We start from the raw sequence: 18,237 nt of genomic DNA, 5'->3' as shown, positions 1-18,237 counted from the left end.
AAAGATTCAGAACAGATCTAGTGGTTCAGAACAGATCTACCAACTAAAAACTGGACATCCATGAGACACTTTGGACCATCAGCAAGAGCAGTATTGTATTCAATCACAATCTGTAACCTCATGGCCCAGCATATCGCTCACTTGACCATTACCATCAACCTAGGCAACCAAACCTGGTTCAATGAGGAGTGTAGAAGAGCATGTTAGGAGCAACGCCAGGCATACCTGAAAGGTACCAACCTGGTGAAGCTAGAGTACAGCATGCTACTGACAGAGCTAAATGATCCTACAACCAACGGTTCAAATCAAAGCTCTGTGCTGCTGCCAAATCCAGTTGTGAATGATGTTGAGCAGTTAAGCAACTGATCAGGAGGAGGAGACACAATAAACTTCTCCATCCTCAATGATTGCGGAACCTAGCATGTGAGTGTAAAAGACCAGGCTGAAGAGTTTGCACCATCCTAAGCCAGAAGTACCAAGTGGATGATCCATCTTGGTCTCCTCCTGAGGTCTAACTCCAGTTGGTGAAACTATAACATTTCTAAAAAAAAAAAAAAAAAATCTGTATTGCTCGTTTCTCTGTCTACACCCCATACTGTGTTGAAATGTCCATAGACTGAACGTGACTAGTAAGGTATGGATCATCCACTGGATTAAATGAGCCCCTTGTCATTAAGTTGGTGATGATCAGTGTCCCACCAGCCCTTGCAGATTTATGCTCATAGTTAGTCATTAGAAATGCCAGCGTGTGTTGGAGAGCTTGGACCTGCTGGCCAGATTGAACAAGCGTTAGAATTGACTAAAGGTACTCATTAGCAGGCCTTAATAGTTAAAATTTTCACTGTGATGCTGTCGTGAGAAAAGAGTCTTGAGAGCAGATTTAATCGTCATGTATCTAGTTTCTCCATTGTAGTTTAATTGGACTATTCTTTGTAACTGTAATACTGGAATATGGAATTAAATCCACATCCACTTCCATTAAACAGGCCGTGTTAGAACTCCTCCACTACCACAGGCTAGAAAAAATGCTAGTTTACCATTTCTCGTCATACCGCCATCTGTAGCTCCCATATCTTGTGCTTTCTGGCCTGGTGTGCTCTGCTGCCATTATCTGTGCCCTGCTTCACTTCCATCTCTGGCTCTAATTGACTTTTGCTGTTCTACCTCATTGTCCTACTTCAGCCTTTTTCACAACACAACCATTTCTAAATCCTTCTGGGACCAGAGGTTTGAGACATCCCCCGAGTCTTCCTTAAAGAAATGGTGTGGGCTCACGGGCCACATGTTGAATACTGTGAATAATGAAGCCTACTCACTTCATAACTGTAATTAAAGCAGAAAGGAAAGTCGCTGCTGTTTTGTTGGGATATAACAGACACTGCTTTTGTCTTGTAGCTTCCACCTCTGCTACCACCACTACCACCAGCACTGGGTTTTCTCTGGGCCTGAAGACACCAGCGAGTTTCTCCCTAACACCAGGACCAGCTGCGACAGCTACAAGTGTGAGCACAACGGCTGCTGTGACCACAACTGCTGTTGGCACCACTGCTGCCACCATCACCACCACCAGTGCCACTGCCGCCACCAGTAGGTAAGAAAATCCTTTGGTCAGTCTGCTGGAAAGGAAGGGATGAGGTCGCTCGAAGCTGTTAGGTTCTGAGATATTTGTGCAATGTCTCCCTATCATTTCTTGTGCCTCAGGATGGTTTTGGTAAGGCTGCCTGTGGGCAGGTTACGGCCTGTGGCAGAAGGAGCACAGCTAGGGAACACTTAGCACAGCTCCAAAAGAAACTTTCATTATATCCAGAGAACTGTACATCTACATAGCACAAAGTTCTGCTCGACTTGAGCGCTGTGTGACAGTGTGCCTAACTCGGGAATTTGGGAAATGTGGGAATTCAGTGCAGTGAGGGAGAAGATGTCTTTTACAGAGCAAGCAGTGTTCCAAGAGAAGGAGCCGGAGACAGTGAGACATAAGAGCTGAAGTCCAGAGGCATTAATTGGGTGAGCAGATAGATGATTGGTTGGTGAGTTTTAAGTTTGTTTACCTTTCTCAACTCGGGCAGTAGTTTAAACTGGTATAATTATTGTAATACATTTGCAAGTTAGCTAGTTAAACTACTTAGAATTGCAGTGTCTCAGAGATCCCCTTGCATGCTCTCCTCCTTCCAGATGAGGGACTTGAGACTGTATTTGCGTCAAGAGTGCCTCTCCACCGTATTTTAGATTTTCAGATGTCGGGCTGGGTTTGTGCTGAGGTCATGGCTGGTAGCATGCTGCGGAATGTGGTCAATGGCACTCGCGTCAAGGGCTAAGTCACGATCGAGGAGATCTTCGAAGTGCTCCTCCCAACGATGGCTGACTCCCCCTCTCCTTGATCAGCGCTGCTCTATTCTTTGCTTTGTGGGGTAGGCCCTTGGGTACTTGGGCCATAAATGGTCTTTACTGCTGTTACGACCAGGTAAGAAGGGGTTTGGGGGTCCCTCTCAGCCTTTGCTCGGTTTAACCATGACGGGGTTTAATTTTTAGAAAAACACCATCTTTTAGCTCCCCCTTAGTGAGTCCTTGTTCACTGCTTTCCAATTGTAAGGCAAGGAAATCAGTTCGGACAGGTTTTCTTAGATTTTAAACAAGGAAGGGAGAAGTTTATTAATCTTAAACTCTAATCCAGTTTCCGACTACGAATGTGCGACTTTACCACGCTAGCATGCATATGCAATAAACACAAGCAGATAGAGACAGAAAAGTAGAAAAGAGTTTGAGGCAATAGATGGGTTTCTATTTTACTGTCCTTTTGAGTTTGCTGTGAAGTCTTTGGTTGCAGGTCAGACTTGCAATTCGTAGGGGCCCAGTGAATGGTTCAACTTGTTTCGACGACGAAGATTTTTCTCTCTTGAGGTTTACGTGTCTTCCATGGGTCCGATGGTTTGGGAGAAAGAGAGAGAGAGAGACTTCCTTGCTCCAGGTTCCAGTTCAAACTGCCTTCTGCCTTTGTCTGTGGCCCAATTCAAAAAATCCCAGGTTTCCCAGCAGGTTAGTCATGTGACCAGCAGGTTTGACCACTTCTGTTTGTGTATTCTGCTATTTTAGCAGTCATCCTGGAATATGAGCTTCCTCACCTTCAATGTCTGGTGATCATAGCCCATTTTGGGGTAAGTGGACCAGGGAATAGTCTTTTGTCTCTCCAAGCACTGTCTTTTAGTATACAAATGTTTTTCCAGCCAAGTGTCTCGTGATTTTTTTTTTTAAGCAAGTCCTTTCTTCATTCCAGCAACATTTCAAAATCAATGTTCATATGAAAAAATTAATCTGCCACATTCTTGGCAGGTGGAGGTCTGCATGACACTGCGCTGAAGGATCCACGAATGTCGTGGCTGTCAGTGAGTTACTGTACTTCCTGTGCTCTTTTAATCCACCAACTGTTCTTTAGGCCACGGGTTGTTTGTTGAATCTCGGCCTTCAATTGTCTGTATACCTGCCTTTTTTCCCTCGAAATTTCCAGTTCAGGAACGCTTTGCGCTTTAGTAGCTCCTGGATCTCCTGAACCATTCACTGGGCCCCTACGAATTGCAAGTCTGACCTGCAACCAAAGACTTCACAGCAAACTCAAACATCAAACCAGTCTTGATGTTTCCTGGTTGAGAAACCAAGAGTATCTTTGCAAATGCTGATTATGGTAGCTTTGAGGGCAGACCAGGCATTGTGAACATTCTGTGGTTCTTGCTCTTTGAGCTTTGCCAACTTGCTTGTAAGACAAACCTACTCAGGCTGTTTCTTTGCAGAGTCCATCGATGTTAATTTGCTGCAACAGTGCTTCTGCTGCCACTAGTATTTTTGGGCTGGGTTGATGAAGATAGTAGCTTGGATTAGACCATGGTCGGTCCAGCAGTCATCGGCTCCTATCATGGCATGGGTGATGTGAACATCCTTGTAGTCCTTCGCTCAGTTAATGATATAGTCAAGCAAATGCCAATACCTGGAGCGAGGGTGCTGCCATGAGGTCTTATATTTGTCTCTGTGCTGAAATAAGGTGTTCATTATGAACAGGCCATGTTCAAAGCATTTCGTCAGAAGAAGGGCTCCATTGGTGTTAACCCTTCTAACACCTTCCTTGCCAATCACACCTTTCCAAAGATTTGTGTCCCTCCCAACTCTGGCATTGACGTCTCCGAGGAGGATCAGCTTGTCTTCCTTGGGAACACAGGACAGTAAGAGATCAAGGCTGGAGTAGGATTCCTCTTCGGCCTCATCTGTTATTTCTAGGTTTGAAGTGTACACGCTGACGACTCTAGCATGCTGTTTCTGGGTTAGGGTGAGCCCGAGAGTCCTGAGACAATAGTTTAATCCATAAGGGGGCTTTCTGCGGCGGTCGTCTAGTTCATTTTTTATGGCGACGCCAACCCTGTGGAGTCGGTGCTCTTCCTCTGGTTTACTTTTCCAGAAGGTGTATCCATCACCTTGTTACTTGAGCTGATGATCTCCTGCTTGAGGTTTCTCACTCAGGGCAGTGATACCAATGTTGCAGCAGCGGAGTTCTTGGGCCATGATAGCAGTGTGATGTTCAGATCTGTCACTGCTGGGGTTGTCCATAAGAGTCCTGACATTCCAGTTCCCTAAGTTGATTTTGAGGGGGTGGAAGATACCTGTGCTTGGATTCTTTTAACGTGGGGTGGTCGTTGCACACCAACTACCACATGGTCCAAGCAAAGCAAGTTCTTTGTCCAATGGCCGGGATGGCTGAGACGACTTGAGACCAGGCTCTGCTACACGGACGGGGACTAATACGTACACATGGCCAACATCTCCAGCTGGCGAGCCCTGGATGCAGGCTGTGTGAACCTGTTCTTGAAGGGTTAGCTGAAAGCCTGCTCCAAGGGCTCCCTGGCACCCTTAATATAACTACAAATTATCAGTGCTATTTCTAAATTTAAAACCTAATTAGTTAAATAAAACACAATAGAGTTGGCAGAGCAAGTGAAGTGTTGCAGCTGTAGTTAGTGGACACCAGTGTGATCCACTGCAACCACATCTGCAGTAAGTGTCTGCAGTTCAAGGTACTGAGGCTCAGAGTTGATGATCTGGAGTCCAAGATGCGGACACCGCAATGTAGCGGGAGGACAGAAGTTACCTGGACACTTGGTTCCAGGAGGCAGTCGCACTCCTTAGGCTAGTTACTTCAGATTTGGTATGTGGCCAGCAACAGGAGCGTGTGACTACGAGTGAGGCAGGTACAGGGATCCAGAAGATAGCACAGGAGGAGCCTCAGCCCAGCACTTATCCAACAGGTTTGAGGTTCTTGCAGCCTGTGTGGACAAGAGCAGGGACTGCAGGGAGAATGAGTAAAGTTACCACGGCACTGTGGTGCAGGGGGCCATTCAAGTGGGGTAAGTAAAAAGGAATGTGGTAGTACAGTAAGGGGGATAGATAGTGTTCTCTGAAGCTGAGAGCATGAGTGCCCAAGGCTATGTTACCTGTCCAGTTCCAGGATTAAGGACATCTCCTCGGGCTGCAGAGGAACTTAGAGTGGGAGGGGAAGAATCCAGTTGTTGTAGTCCACGTGGGTACCAATGACACAGGTAGGACTGAGAAAGAGGTTCTGCTGAGGGACTATAAGCACTGAGGAACTAAATTAAAAAGCAGAACCACAAAGGAGCCATGAGCAAATTGTCATAGGGTAAAAAAGATTAGTGAGTTGAATGCATGGCTCAAAGATTGGTGTGGGAGAAATGGGTTTGGGTTCATGGGGCAGTGGTGCGGAAAGAGGGATCTGTACCATGGGGACAGTCTTCACCTGAACCACGCTGGACTAGTGCCCTGGCAAATCGTATAACTAGGGCTGTAGAGAGGGCTTTCAACAAAATAAAAACAAAGTGCTGGAAATACTCAGCAGGTCTGGCAGCATCTGTGGAAAGAGAAGCAGAGTTAATCTTTCAGGTCTGTGAACTTTCATCAGAACTGACAAAGGTTAGAATTAAATAGGTTTTAAGCAAGTAAAGTGGGGGTGGAGGGGGAAAGAGAACAAAAGGGAAGGTGTGTGATAAGACAGAGGGCTGGAGAGATTAACTGACGAGGTCATGGGGCCAAAGCAAACAGAGTGTGATAATGGTGTGGTGAAAGACAAAGCATTAGTGCAAAGAGAATGTTACTGACACAATAATAAAAATCCTTAGCCAAAAACACAAACGTGAAAAACCAAGTTTAAGGCAGGCACTTGGTAAAAAAAAAACAAAATAAAATGGTAAAAAAGGGGACAGGATCGCCAGCTGTCCCAACGTGATGCCACCACCAAACACAAAATCCCCTTCCTCTCCCATCAGCATTCCGAAGGGATCGTTCCCTCCACAACACCCTGGTCCATTCCTCCGTTAACCAGACAACTCATCCCCTTCCCACAGCACCTTCCCATGCAGTCACAGGAGGTGAAATACCTGACCTTTTGCCGCCTCTCTCCTCGACATCCAAGGCTCCAAACACTCCTTCCAGGTGAAGCAGCAATTTACTTGTACTTCTTTCAATTTAGTATACTGTATTCGCTGCTCACAATGCGAACGGTCCCCTCTACATTGGGGAGACCAAATGAAGATTGGATGAGCGCTTTGCGGAACACCTCCGCTCAGTCCGCAAGCATGACCCCAAGCTTCCGGTTGCTTGTCATTTCAACATGTCCTCCTGCTCTCATGCCCACATGTCTGTCCTTGGCCTGCTGCAGTGTTCCTGTGAACATCAATGCAAGCTCGAGGAATAGCACCTCATTTTCTGATAAGGCACTCTACAGCCTACCAGACTGAACGTTGAGTTCAATAATTGCAGGGCATGACTTGGCCACTTTTTTATTTCATTTTATTTTGTTTTATTATTTTTTTAACCATGTGCCTGCCTTAAACTTGGTTTTTCATGTTTGTGCTTTTGCCTAGGGCTGTTCATTATTCTGTCATTAACACTCTCTCTGCATGATTGCTTTGTCTTTCACCACATCATTAGCACACTCTGTTTGCCTTGGCCGCATGACTGTCTTGTTAATCTCTCTGGCCTTCTGTCCTATCACACACCTTCCCTGTTCTCTTACCCAACCCCGCCCTCTCTTTCCCCCCCCCACCCCACTCCCGTCTCCACTTGTTTAAAACCTATTACATTTCTAGCCTTTGCCAGTTCTGATGAAAGGTCGCAAACATGAAACATTAACTGTGCTTCTCTCTCCACAGATGCTGCCAGACCTGCTGAGTATTTCCCGCACTTGCTGTTTTTATCTCAGATTTCCAGCACCTGCAGTATTTTTCTTTTTACTTTGAATGAAATAGTTGGGGGTGGTGAGGGGTGCAGGGAGGAAAGAATCCAGGAGAGGGGAAATTTAGAAAGTTAATGAAAAAGGACAAGGCGATAGTGCAGGGTAGTGATGCAGATAATGATAACCAGAGTGTAACAGGAAGGGACAGAGCGTACAACCATAAGAGTGCACCAGCAAATAAGGTCAGAGTAGGGAAAAATGGTAAGACAGAATTAAAGACTTTGTCTGCATGCAGCATTTGCAGCAAGATGGATGAATTGATATTTCAAATGGAAATAAATAAGTATGATAGCAATTACAGAGATGTGGTTGCAAGGTTACCAAGGCTGGGAGCTAAATATTCAAGGGTATTTGATATTTAGGAGCAATAGGAAGAAAGGATAAGGAGACAGAAACCTAGAAAATAGGAGCAGGAGTAGGCCATTCGGCCCTTCCAGCCTGCTGCACCATTCTTTATGATCATGGCTGATCATCCAACTCAGTAACCTGCTCCTGCTTTCTCTTCATATCCTTTGATCCCCTTCACCCCAAGAGCTATATCTAACTTCTTGAAAACATACAATATTTTGGCCTCAACAGCTTTCTGTGGTAGCGAACTCCACAAGCTCACCACTTACTGGGTGAAGTAATTTCTCCTCATCTCAGTCCTGAAAGGCTTACCCCATATCCTTAGACTATGACCCCTGGTTCTGGACTCCCCCACCATCGGGAACATCCTCCCTGCATCTACCCTGTCAAGTCCTGTTAGAATTTTATAGGTTTCTATGAGATCCCCCCCTCACTCTTCTGAACTCCAGCGAATATAATCCTAACCGACTCAATCTCGCCTCATACGTCAGTCCCGCCATCCCAGGATTCAGTCTGGTAAACCTTCACTGCACTCCCTCTATAGCAAGAGCATCCTTCTTCAGATAAGGAGACCAAAACTGCAAATAAACCACATCCACTGGCTCCCCCCTCATCAACTCTACTAGTTACATCCTCGAAGAATTCTAGTAGATTTGTCCAGCATGATTTCCCTTTCGTAAATCCATGCTGACTCTGTCCAATTCTACCACTGTTCTCCAAGTGCCCTGTAAGATGGGGTAGGTTGTTAATAAAGGAAGAGATCAGTAGAATAGTGAGAAATGATCTTGGTTCGTAAAATCAAGCTGTCAAATCACTTTGGGTGGAGATAAGAAATAGCAAAGGAAAGAAGTCACTGGTCGCAGTAGTTTATAAACCCCCTAACAGTAGCTACACTGTAGGACAGAATATAAATCAGGAACTAATGGGGGCTTCTAGGAAATAATTGTGGGCAATTTTAATCTTCCAGATTGTACTAAACAAACTGGCAAAGGTAGCCTGGAGGATGAGATCATAGTGCATTAGAGACAGTTTCTCAGAACAATGTGTTCTGAACCAACCCGGGAGCAAGCTATTTTAGATCTAGTAATGTGTAATGAGACAGGATTAATAAATTACCTCATAGTAAAGGATCCTCTAGGCAAGAGCAATCATAACATGATAGAATTTCACATTCATTTTGAGGGTGAGAAGTTTAGGTCTGGAGCTAGTGTCTTACACTTGAAGGCTCTTACAAAGGTATGAAGACAGAGTTGGCTAAAGTGGACTGGGGAAATAAATTAAAAGTTAAGATAGTAGAGAAGCAGTGGCAGACATTTAAGGAGATATTTCATAATTCTCAACAAAGATATATTCTAAGAAAGACTGAGAAGGATGGACCATCCTTGGCTAACTAAGGAAGTTAAGGATGGAATCAAATTGTAAGAAAGGTGTACAATGCTGCAAAGATAGGCCAGATATGGCAATCACTTGGCTGGGAGTGTACTACAGGCTTCCAAACAGTCAGGGAGAGATAGAGGAGCAGATATGTAGGCAAATCTCAGAGCTGTGATAATAGGGTATTTCAACTTCCCCAATGTCAACTGGGACAGACTTGGAGCAAAAGGCTTAAAGGGGGCGGAATTCTTAAAATGCAAACAGGAGAGCTTTTTGAGCCAGTACGTAGATAGTCCTACAAGAGAAGGGGCGGTATTGGACTTAATCTTAGGGAATGAAGCCGGATCAGTGGTACAAGTGTCAGTGGGGGAATATTTCGGGGATAGTGACCATAACTCTAAGATTTAAGGTACTTATGGAAAAGGACAAAGATGGACCGAAAATAAAGGTACTGAATTGGGGGAAGGCAGATTTTAAGATGATAAAACAGAATCTCGCCAAAGTGGACTGGGAGCAGCTACTTGCAAGAAAGTCGACATCAGATCAGTGGGAGTCATTCAAAAAGGAAATAGTGAGAGTTCAAAGCCAACATGTACCCGTTAAGATGAAGGGTAGGACCAACAAGTGCAGGGATATAGGATTGGATCAGTAAATTAAAGGACGCTTATGGCAGATTCAGGGCGCTGAAAACAGTGGAGGCACTGGAGAAGTATAGAAAGTGTAGGGGGTGCTTAAAAAAAAAAGTAATTAGAGAGAAGAGGGGACATGAAAAAACACTGGCGGGCAAGATAAAGGAAAATCCGAAGGTGTTTTATAAGTATTAAGGGCAAGAGGATAACCAGGGATAGAGTAGGGCCTATTAGGGACCAAAGTGGCAATCTCTGTGTGGAGCCAGAGGACATAGGTGAGGTTTCAAATGATTACTTTTCATCTGTGTTAACTACGGAGAAGGACGATGTAGGTGTAGCGATCAAGGTGGGGGGGATTGTGATATACTTGAACATATTAGCATGGAAAGGGAGGAAGTATTAGCTGTTTTAATGGGCTTAAAAGTCAATAAATCCCCAGGCCCAGATGAGATGTATCCCAAGCTGTTATGTGAGGCAAGGGAGGAGATAGCAGGGGCTCTGACACAAATTTTCAAATCCTCTCTGGCCACAGGACAGGTAACAGAGGATTGGAGGACAGCGAATGTGGTACCATTATTCAAGAAGGGTAGCAGGGATGAACTAGGTAATTACAGGCCGGTGAGTCTAACATCAGTGGTAGGAAAACTATTGGAAAAGATTCTGAGGGGCAGGATTAATCACCACTTGGAGAGACAGGGATTACTCAGGGATAGTCAGCATAGCTTTGTCAGGGGGAGATCATGTCTGACTTACTTGATTAAACTTTGAGGCGGTGACGAAATGTGTAGATGAGGGTAAAACAGTTGATGTAGTCCACATGGACTTCAGTAAGGCTTTTGATAAGGTCCCGCATGGGTGATTGGTTCAGAAGATAAGAGCCCATGGGATCCAGGGCCATTTGGCAAATTGGATCCAAAATTGGCTTAGTGGCAGGAGGCAGAGGGTAATGCTCGAGGGCTGATTTTGCAAGTGGAAGCCTGTGACCAGTGATGTACAGCAGGGATCAGTGCTGGGACCCTTGCTGTTTGTAGTGTACATTAATGATTTAGATGTGAATATAGGAGGTATGATCAGTAAGTTCGCAGATGACACGAAAATTGGGGGTGTCGTAAATAGTGAGGAGGAAAGCCTTAGATTACAGGATGATATAAATGGGCTGGTAAGATGGGCGGAGCAGTGGCAAATGGAATTTAATCCTGAGAAGTGTGAGGTGGTGCATTTTGGGAGGACTAACAAGGCAAGGGAATATACAATGGATGGTAGGACCCTAGGGAGTACAGAGGGTCAGAGGGACCTTGGTGTACTTGTCCATTGATCACTGAAGGCAGCAGCACAGGTAGATAAGGTGGTTAGGAAAGCATATGGGATACTTGCCTTTATTAGCCGAGGCATAGAATATAAGAACAGGGAGGTTATGATGGAGCTGTATAAAACGCCAGTTAGGCCACAGATGGAGTACTGTGTACAGTTCTGGGCACCACACTATATGAAGGATGTGATTGCACTGGAGAGGGTGCAGAGGAGATTCACCAGGATGTTGCCTGGGCTGGAGCATTTCAGCTATGAAGAGGGACTGAAAAGGCTAGGGTTGTTTCTCTTAGAACAGAGCAGGCTGAGGGGGGACATGATTGAGGTATACAATATTATGAGGGGCATAGATAGGTTCGATAGGAAGAAACTTTTTCCCTTAGTGGAGGGATCAATAACCAGGAGGCATAGATTTAAGGGAAGGGGCAAGATGTTTAGAGGGGAGTTGAGGTAAAAAGTTTCACCCAGCGGGTGGTTGGAATCTGGAACACACTGCCTGAAGAGGTGGTAAAGGCAGGAACCCTCGCAACATTTAAGAAGTATTTAGATGAGCACTTGAAACGCCATAGCATACAAGGCTGCGGGCATGGAATATAAGTGCTGGAAAATGGAATTAGAATAGTTAGGTGCATGATGGCTGGCACAGACGCGATGGGCCGAAGGACCTGTTTCTGTGCTGTATAACTCTATGACTAAGATTGAGAAAATTTTAGAAACCAGCAGAAGATCATTTAGAAAAAAAAAGGAGAAATTAGAGTATGAGAGTAAACTGGTAAGAAATATTTTTTTTAAATCAGTAAAAGCTTCCACCAATATCTAAAAAGGAAGAGAGTAGCCAAAGTAAGCATTGGTCCCTTAGAGTTTGAGACTGGGCAATCAATAATGGGAAACAAGGAAATGGCAAAGACTTTGAGCAAGTATTTTTATCAGTCTTCACAGTGGAAGACTCGAAAAACATCCCAAGAATAGAGAAAATCAAAGGGATGGAGGAACTTAACACAATCCCTATCATTAGAGAAAAAGTACTAGCAAAACTAAAGGCTGACTAGTCCCCTAGACTTGATGCCTCCGTCTTAGGGTCTTCAGAGAAGTGGCTGCAGAGATAGTGGATGCATTGGTTGTAATCTTCCAAAGTTACCTAGATTCTAGAAAGGTCGCAGTGGAGTGGAAAACCTCAAATTCAAGAAAGGGGAATGGGTAGGGTGAGGGGGGATGGTGCAGCGGGGAGTGAGGCAAGGCGATGGAAAGCAGGAACCTATAAATCAGTTAGCCTAATATCTGTCACTGTGAAACTGCTGGAATCCATTTTTAAGGAAGTAGTAGCAGGACATTTAGAAAATCGTAAAGCAATCAGGCACAGTCAACATGGTTTTATGAAAGGGAGATTATGTTTGACAAATTTATTACACCCTCAAAGAAATCTAATAAGCAGGGTGAATAAAAAGGAGCCAAAAGACATTTGATAAGTTGCCACATAGATGTGCTCACCCAACAGCTAAAGGGTATGCAGGCAGAAAGGGAATGGGTGACCAGACAGTCAAGAAGAAACAAGCCGGTAGTGTAGGAGATCCCTGACTGTGTCTCACTCTCCAACAGGTATACTGAGGAAAGTGCATCTGGAGAGTGCAGCCAGAGCTAAGACCATGGCACCATGGGTGGTTCAGCTGCACAGGGAGGCACAAGGAAGATTGGAAGAACGATAGTGATAGGAGAGTCGATAGTCAAGGGAACTGTGGCCGCAGACGTGAATCCAGGATGGTATGTTATCTCCCTGGTGCTAGGGTGCAAAGCACCCTGAGGGGGGAGGGTGAACAGTCGTGGTCCTCATTGGTACCAACGACTCTGTTAGAAAGAGGAATGTGGTCCTGCAGAAAGAGTTTACTGAGCTAAGTAAGAAATTAGCAAGCAGGACCTCATAAGTAGTAATCTCCGTATTACTCCCAGTACCACAAGTAACTGAGTATAGAAATAGGAGGATAGTGCAGATGAATGTATGGATGGAAAGATGGTGCAGGAGGGAGGGCTTTAAATTCCTGGGACACTGGGACCAGTTCTGGAGAAGGTGGGACCTGTACAGGCTGGACGGGTTTCATCTGAACAGAGCTGGGTCAAATTTCCTTGCTGGGCGATTTGCTGGTGCAATTGGGGAGGGTTTAAAATTAACTTGACAGAGATGTGGGAACCAGGAGGAAATATCAGAGAGAAATACCAAGGTGTACAGAATACTGGGAGAGATAGAAAGCACTAGAGTAAGTTATTCAGTGGGGTTGAAGTAAGGGAGCAAGTAATAAAGTCTACATCAGGGTTAATGTGCTTGTATGTGAATGCACGGAGTGCTGTTAATAAGATTGGTGAATTACAGGTGCAGATTGACATGTGGAAATATGTTGTGGCTATAACCGAGATCTGGCTAAAGAAGGGCAAGACTGAGTATTGAATATTCATGGATACAAGGTGTTCAGGAAAGATAGGGAGGGGTGACTGTTTTGATTAAGGAGAGCATTGCAGTGCTGGAGAAAAAGGATGTCCCAGAGGGGTTGAGGATAGAATCAATTTGGTTAGAGCAAAGGAACAAAAAATGTGCAGTTATATTGCTCGGTGTTGTCTATAGGCTGCTGGCTATTGGGAAGGACATGGAGGAACAACTTTGCAAGGAAATTAGAGGTACAAAAATTATAGGGTAGTTATAATGGGGGACTGAAATTAACCAAACATAGACTGGGATAGTAGTAGTGTAAAAGGCAGCAAGGGGCAAGAGTTCAGGAAAATTTTCTACAGTATGTTTCTAGTCCAATGAGAAAGAAGACACTGCGAGACTACTTGGGAATGAGGTGGACCAAGTGGATCAAGTATCAGTCAAAGATCATTTAGGGAATAGTGATCATTGTATCATTAGGTTTAGGTTGACTATGGAAAAGGTTAAAGAACAACTGGGTGAAAGCCAACTTCAATGGGTTAAGAACGAAGCTGGGGCGAATAAATTGGAGTCAAAGGTTGGCAGGCGAAACAGTAGCTGAATAATGGGCTTCCTTCAAAGAGGAGATAGTTCAGGGACAGTCGAGGTATGTTCCCTCAAAGTGGAAAGGTAGGGTAAACAAATCCAGAGCTCCTGGATGACAAAAAAGGTAGAGATTAAGATAAAGAAGAAAAAGTGGGCTTATGACTGATGCCTGGCAGAAAATACTGTTGAGAACCAGGCTGAATATTGAAGGTCCAGAGGGGAAGTCAGAGAGATATACAGCACTGAAACAGGCCCTTCAGCCCACCAAGTCTGTGCCGACCAACAACCACCCATTTATGCCAATCCTACATTAATCCCATATTCCCTACCACATCCCCACCTTCCCTCAATTCTCCTACCACCTACCTGCACTAGGGGCAATTTTACAATGGCCAATTTACCTATCAACCTGCAAGTCTTTGGTTGTGGGAGGAAACCGGGTTGCTGGAGCTGTGAGGCTGCGGTGCTAACCACTGCGCTGCCACCGGAAGTGAAAAAGCAAAGAGAGCATGAAAAGAGACTGGCAGCTAACATTAAAGGGAATTCCAAAGTTTGCTATAAACATATAAATAGTAAAAGAGTGGTAAAATGCAACCCAGGCAATGGTGAAAGAGGAGGTAATTCAGACACTAGAAGGGTAAAAAATTGATGAGGACATAGCCTCACAGCTGCAGGGACCCGGGTTCGATTCTGGGTACTGCCTGTGCGGAGTTTGCAATTTCTCCCTGTGACTGCGTGGGTTTTCGCCAGGTGCTCCGGTTTCTTCCCACAGCCAAAGACTTGCAGGTTGATAGGTAAATTGGCCATTGTAAATTACCCCTAGTGCAGGTAGGTGGTAGAGAATATGGGATTACTGTAGGGTTAGTATAAATGGGTGGTTGTTGGTTGGCACAGACTCGGTGGGCCGAAGGGCCTGTTTCAGTGCTGTATCTCTAAATAAAAATAAATAAAATTAAATAGGCTGTCTGTGCATAAAGTGGAAAAGGTACCAGGACTGGGTAAGATGCATCCAAGGATACTGAGTAGTGAGGGTGGAAATTGCGGAGGCAGTAGACATAATTTTACAGTCTTCCTTAGACTTGGGGGTGGTGCCAGAATTGCAGATGTCACACCCTTGTTCAAAAAAAGGGTGTAAAGATAAGCCCAGCAACTACAGGCCAGTTAGTTTAACTTCGATGGTGGGGAAACTTTCAGAAAAAATAATTTGTAACAAAATTAATACTTAAATGGACAAATGTGAGTTAAAGAAAGCTAGCATGGATTTATAAAGGAAAAATCATGTTTAACTAACTTGCTGGAGTTTTTTGCGGAGGTAACAGAGAGGGTTGGTGAGGGCAATGCTGTTGATGTGGTGTACATGGCCTTTCAAAAGGCATTTGATACAGTGCCATACAACAGACTTATGAGCAGAGTTCTAGCTCATGGAATACAAGGGACAGTAGCAACATGGATACGGAATTTGCTGAGTGGCAGGAAAAAGAGTAGTGGTTAATAGATGTTTTTCGGGCTGGAGGAAGGCTTGTAGTGGAGTTCCCCAGCAGTCAGCGTTGTTTTTCCTGATATATATTAATCACCTAGACCTTGGTGTACAGAGCATAATTTCAAAGTTTGCAGATGATACAAAAGTTGGAAGCATTGTGAACTGTGAGGAGGACAGTGTAGAATTGCAGAAGGACAGAGACAAGTTGGTGGAATAGGCGGATAAGGGGCAGATGAAGTTCAATGCAGAGAAATGTGAAGTGATTAATTTTGGTTGGAAGAACATGGACAGATGACATAAAATATAGGGTACAATTCTAAAGGAGCAAAGGGACTTGGGTGGAAATGTGCACAAGTCACTGAAGGTTGCAGGACAGGTTGAGAGCGATTCATAAAGTGTACAGTATCCTGGCCTTTATTAATAGGGGCATAGAGTACAAGAGCAAGGGTGTTATGTTGAACTTCTATAAGACACCAGTTTGGCCTCAGCTGGAGTATTGTGTCCAGTTCTGGGCGTCGCACTTTAGGAAAGATATGAAAGCATTGGAGAGAGTGCAGAAAAGATTCATGAGAATGGTTCCAGGGATGAGGAACTTCAGTTATGAAGATAGATTGTAGAAGTTAGGACTGTTTTCCTGAGAGAAGAGAAGGCTGAGAGCTGATTTAATACAACTATTCAAAATCATGAGGGGCCTAGACAGAGTAGATGGGGAGAAACAGTTCCCACTCGTGTGAGGATCCAGAAGGGGAGAGGGCACAGATTTAAAGTAATGGGTAGGAGAAGGAAAAGCAACATGAAGGAAAACTTTGTCATGCAGCAAGTGGTTCAGGTCTAGAATGTGCCAACTGAGTGTGTGGTGGAAGGAGGTTTAATTGGAGCATTGTTACGACTGACCACTCCTCTCAAAGCCCCCCCAGTCAAAATATACGATGCTGATTGTGGAGGGACCAATGCACTGTTAGTTTATTCCCGTCGTTCCACAGATTGGCTAATATATCATTTAAAAACTTTCCAAATTAAAGAAACACCCACCAAATTGTACCATCTATTAACCCCCGAATGAGGCTAACCAAACCAGGTGTCTTTAAATCAACAAATTAACTCTTTAATTAAAAGAACTAAATTCTTAAACACTATGAACATTTAAAAATAGAAAAATTAGAGTCATTGCAAATTTACAGTCCAATGTTGTTCGGCATCCTGCGAATTTCAACGATTAATGACTTGCAGACACCTTCAACAGAATCAATCTGACTTCAGAGTTTTTGAGGGATAAAAGATTGTCACAGTCTAACTTCCCTTTCATCAATTTAAATTACCAGAGATCTCTATCTTGGCTTGACTTTTTAGAATTTCGAGAAATAATTAAACAGACAAAAATCCTATTTACTTCAGTTTAAATGGTTGAGAGCTCTTTTTCAGTGCTGACACCACAGCTGTCTGTGTCTTCTGTGTGTTCAAACTGTCTTACTAACTGCCAGTTCAAACTGAAATGTAACAAATGTATCGCATCAGGCTCACTCCCAGTGGCTGTTTCCATAGTATCGAGAATGCACCCTTTGAATCACAGACTCCAAGTGGCTGTCTCCAAATGGCTGTTTCGAGGGCAACAAAAGTGCACCTTCCGATAACTCCTGAGCTGTGCCGACTATTAAAGCAATTCTGATCTCTTGCAAGCCTTAAAGGCAAACTGCATATTCCAAAACAAAACCTCAGGACCATGACAGCATTCAAAAGGGTATTTAGACTATTACATGCAAAGGAAGAATGTGCAGGTTGCAGAGAAAAGTCAAGGCAAGAATGGCACTAAGTGAATTGCTCGTTTGGAGAACCGGTGCAGACACGACGGGACTGGATGGCCTCCTGCGCTGTAACAATTCTATGATGCAAGGTTACTACACAAGATGAGAGCTTGTGGTGTAGGGGTAATACATTAGCATGGATAGAGGATTGACCAATAGGAAACAAGTCAGGATAAATTTTCAGGTTGGCAATGTGTAACTAGTGGGGTGTCACAGGGTTCAATGGGGCCTGAACTATTTATGATCTATATTAATGACATAGATGAAGTGTAATGAAGCAGGGATAATTAGTAATGTCGCAGTCAATGAATCCCTGGGAAATAGTGATCATAATACCATTGAATTCAGTGTTAAGTTTGAAAGTAACATACTCCAATCACAATCAAGAAACTTAAACAGCCAATTATATAGATATGAGGGGAGAACTGGCTATGGGACATTGGGTAAACTAAAAGGTATGGTGGTAAATTAACAGTAGTAAACCTTCAAAGAAACAATTCAAAATGTTCAAAGATATATTCCATTGAAAAATAAAAACTCAGCAAGAAAAACTCATCCATGGCTTACTCAGGAAGTTAAGGATAGTATTAAATTAAAAGAGGAGGCTTACAATGTTACAAAAAAAGAGTAGCAAGTATATGGATTGGTTTTAGAAACCACAAAGGGCCACCAAAAAGTTGATAAAGGAAAAAATAGAATGAGTAAATTAGCTAGGAATATAAAAACAGATTGTAAGAGCTTTTCAAGACATATAAAAAGGAAGAGAGTAGCTAAAGTAAATAGAAGCAGAGACAAGAAATTATCATGGAGCAAGAGGAAATTGCAGAGGAATTGAACAAATACTTTGTGTATTCACAGTAGAAGACACAAGTTCCATATCAGAAATAAATGTTAGCCTAGAGGCTAAAATGAGTGAGGAAATTAATATCAGCAGAGAAAAGGGGCGGCGCAGTGGTTAGCACCGCAGCCTCACAGCTCCAGCGACCCAGGATCAGTTCTGGGTACTGCCT

General features: G+C 43.9%; 1 protein-coding gene across 1 annotated transcript in view; it reads left to right on the top strand.

Moving 5' to 3' along the window:
- Nucleotides 1-18,237, top strand: part of nup62l (nucleoporin 62 like) — a 144,464-nt gene that overhangs the window by 74,638 nt on the left and 51,589 nt on the right. The window contains exon 7 of the mRNA XM_068047032.1: nucleotides 1,396-1,591. Within this exon, the coding sequence (XP_067903133.1) occupies nucleotides 1,396-1,591 (196 nt within the window). The remainder of the gene's footprint in view (nucleotides 1-1,395; nucleotides 1,592-18,237) is intronic.

This window comes from Heterodontus francisci, chromosome 15, assembly GCF_036365525.1.
Source record: "Heterodontus francisci isolate sHetFra1 chromosome 15, sHetFra1.hap1, whole genome shotgun sequence".
NCBI classification, from domain to species: Eukaryota; Metazoa; Chordata; class Chondrichthyes; order Heterodontiformes; family Heterodontidae; genus Heterodontus; species Heterodontus francisci.
This window is presented reverse-complemented; position numbering and strand designations above follow the sequence as displayed.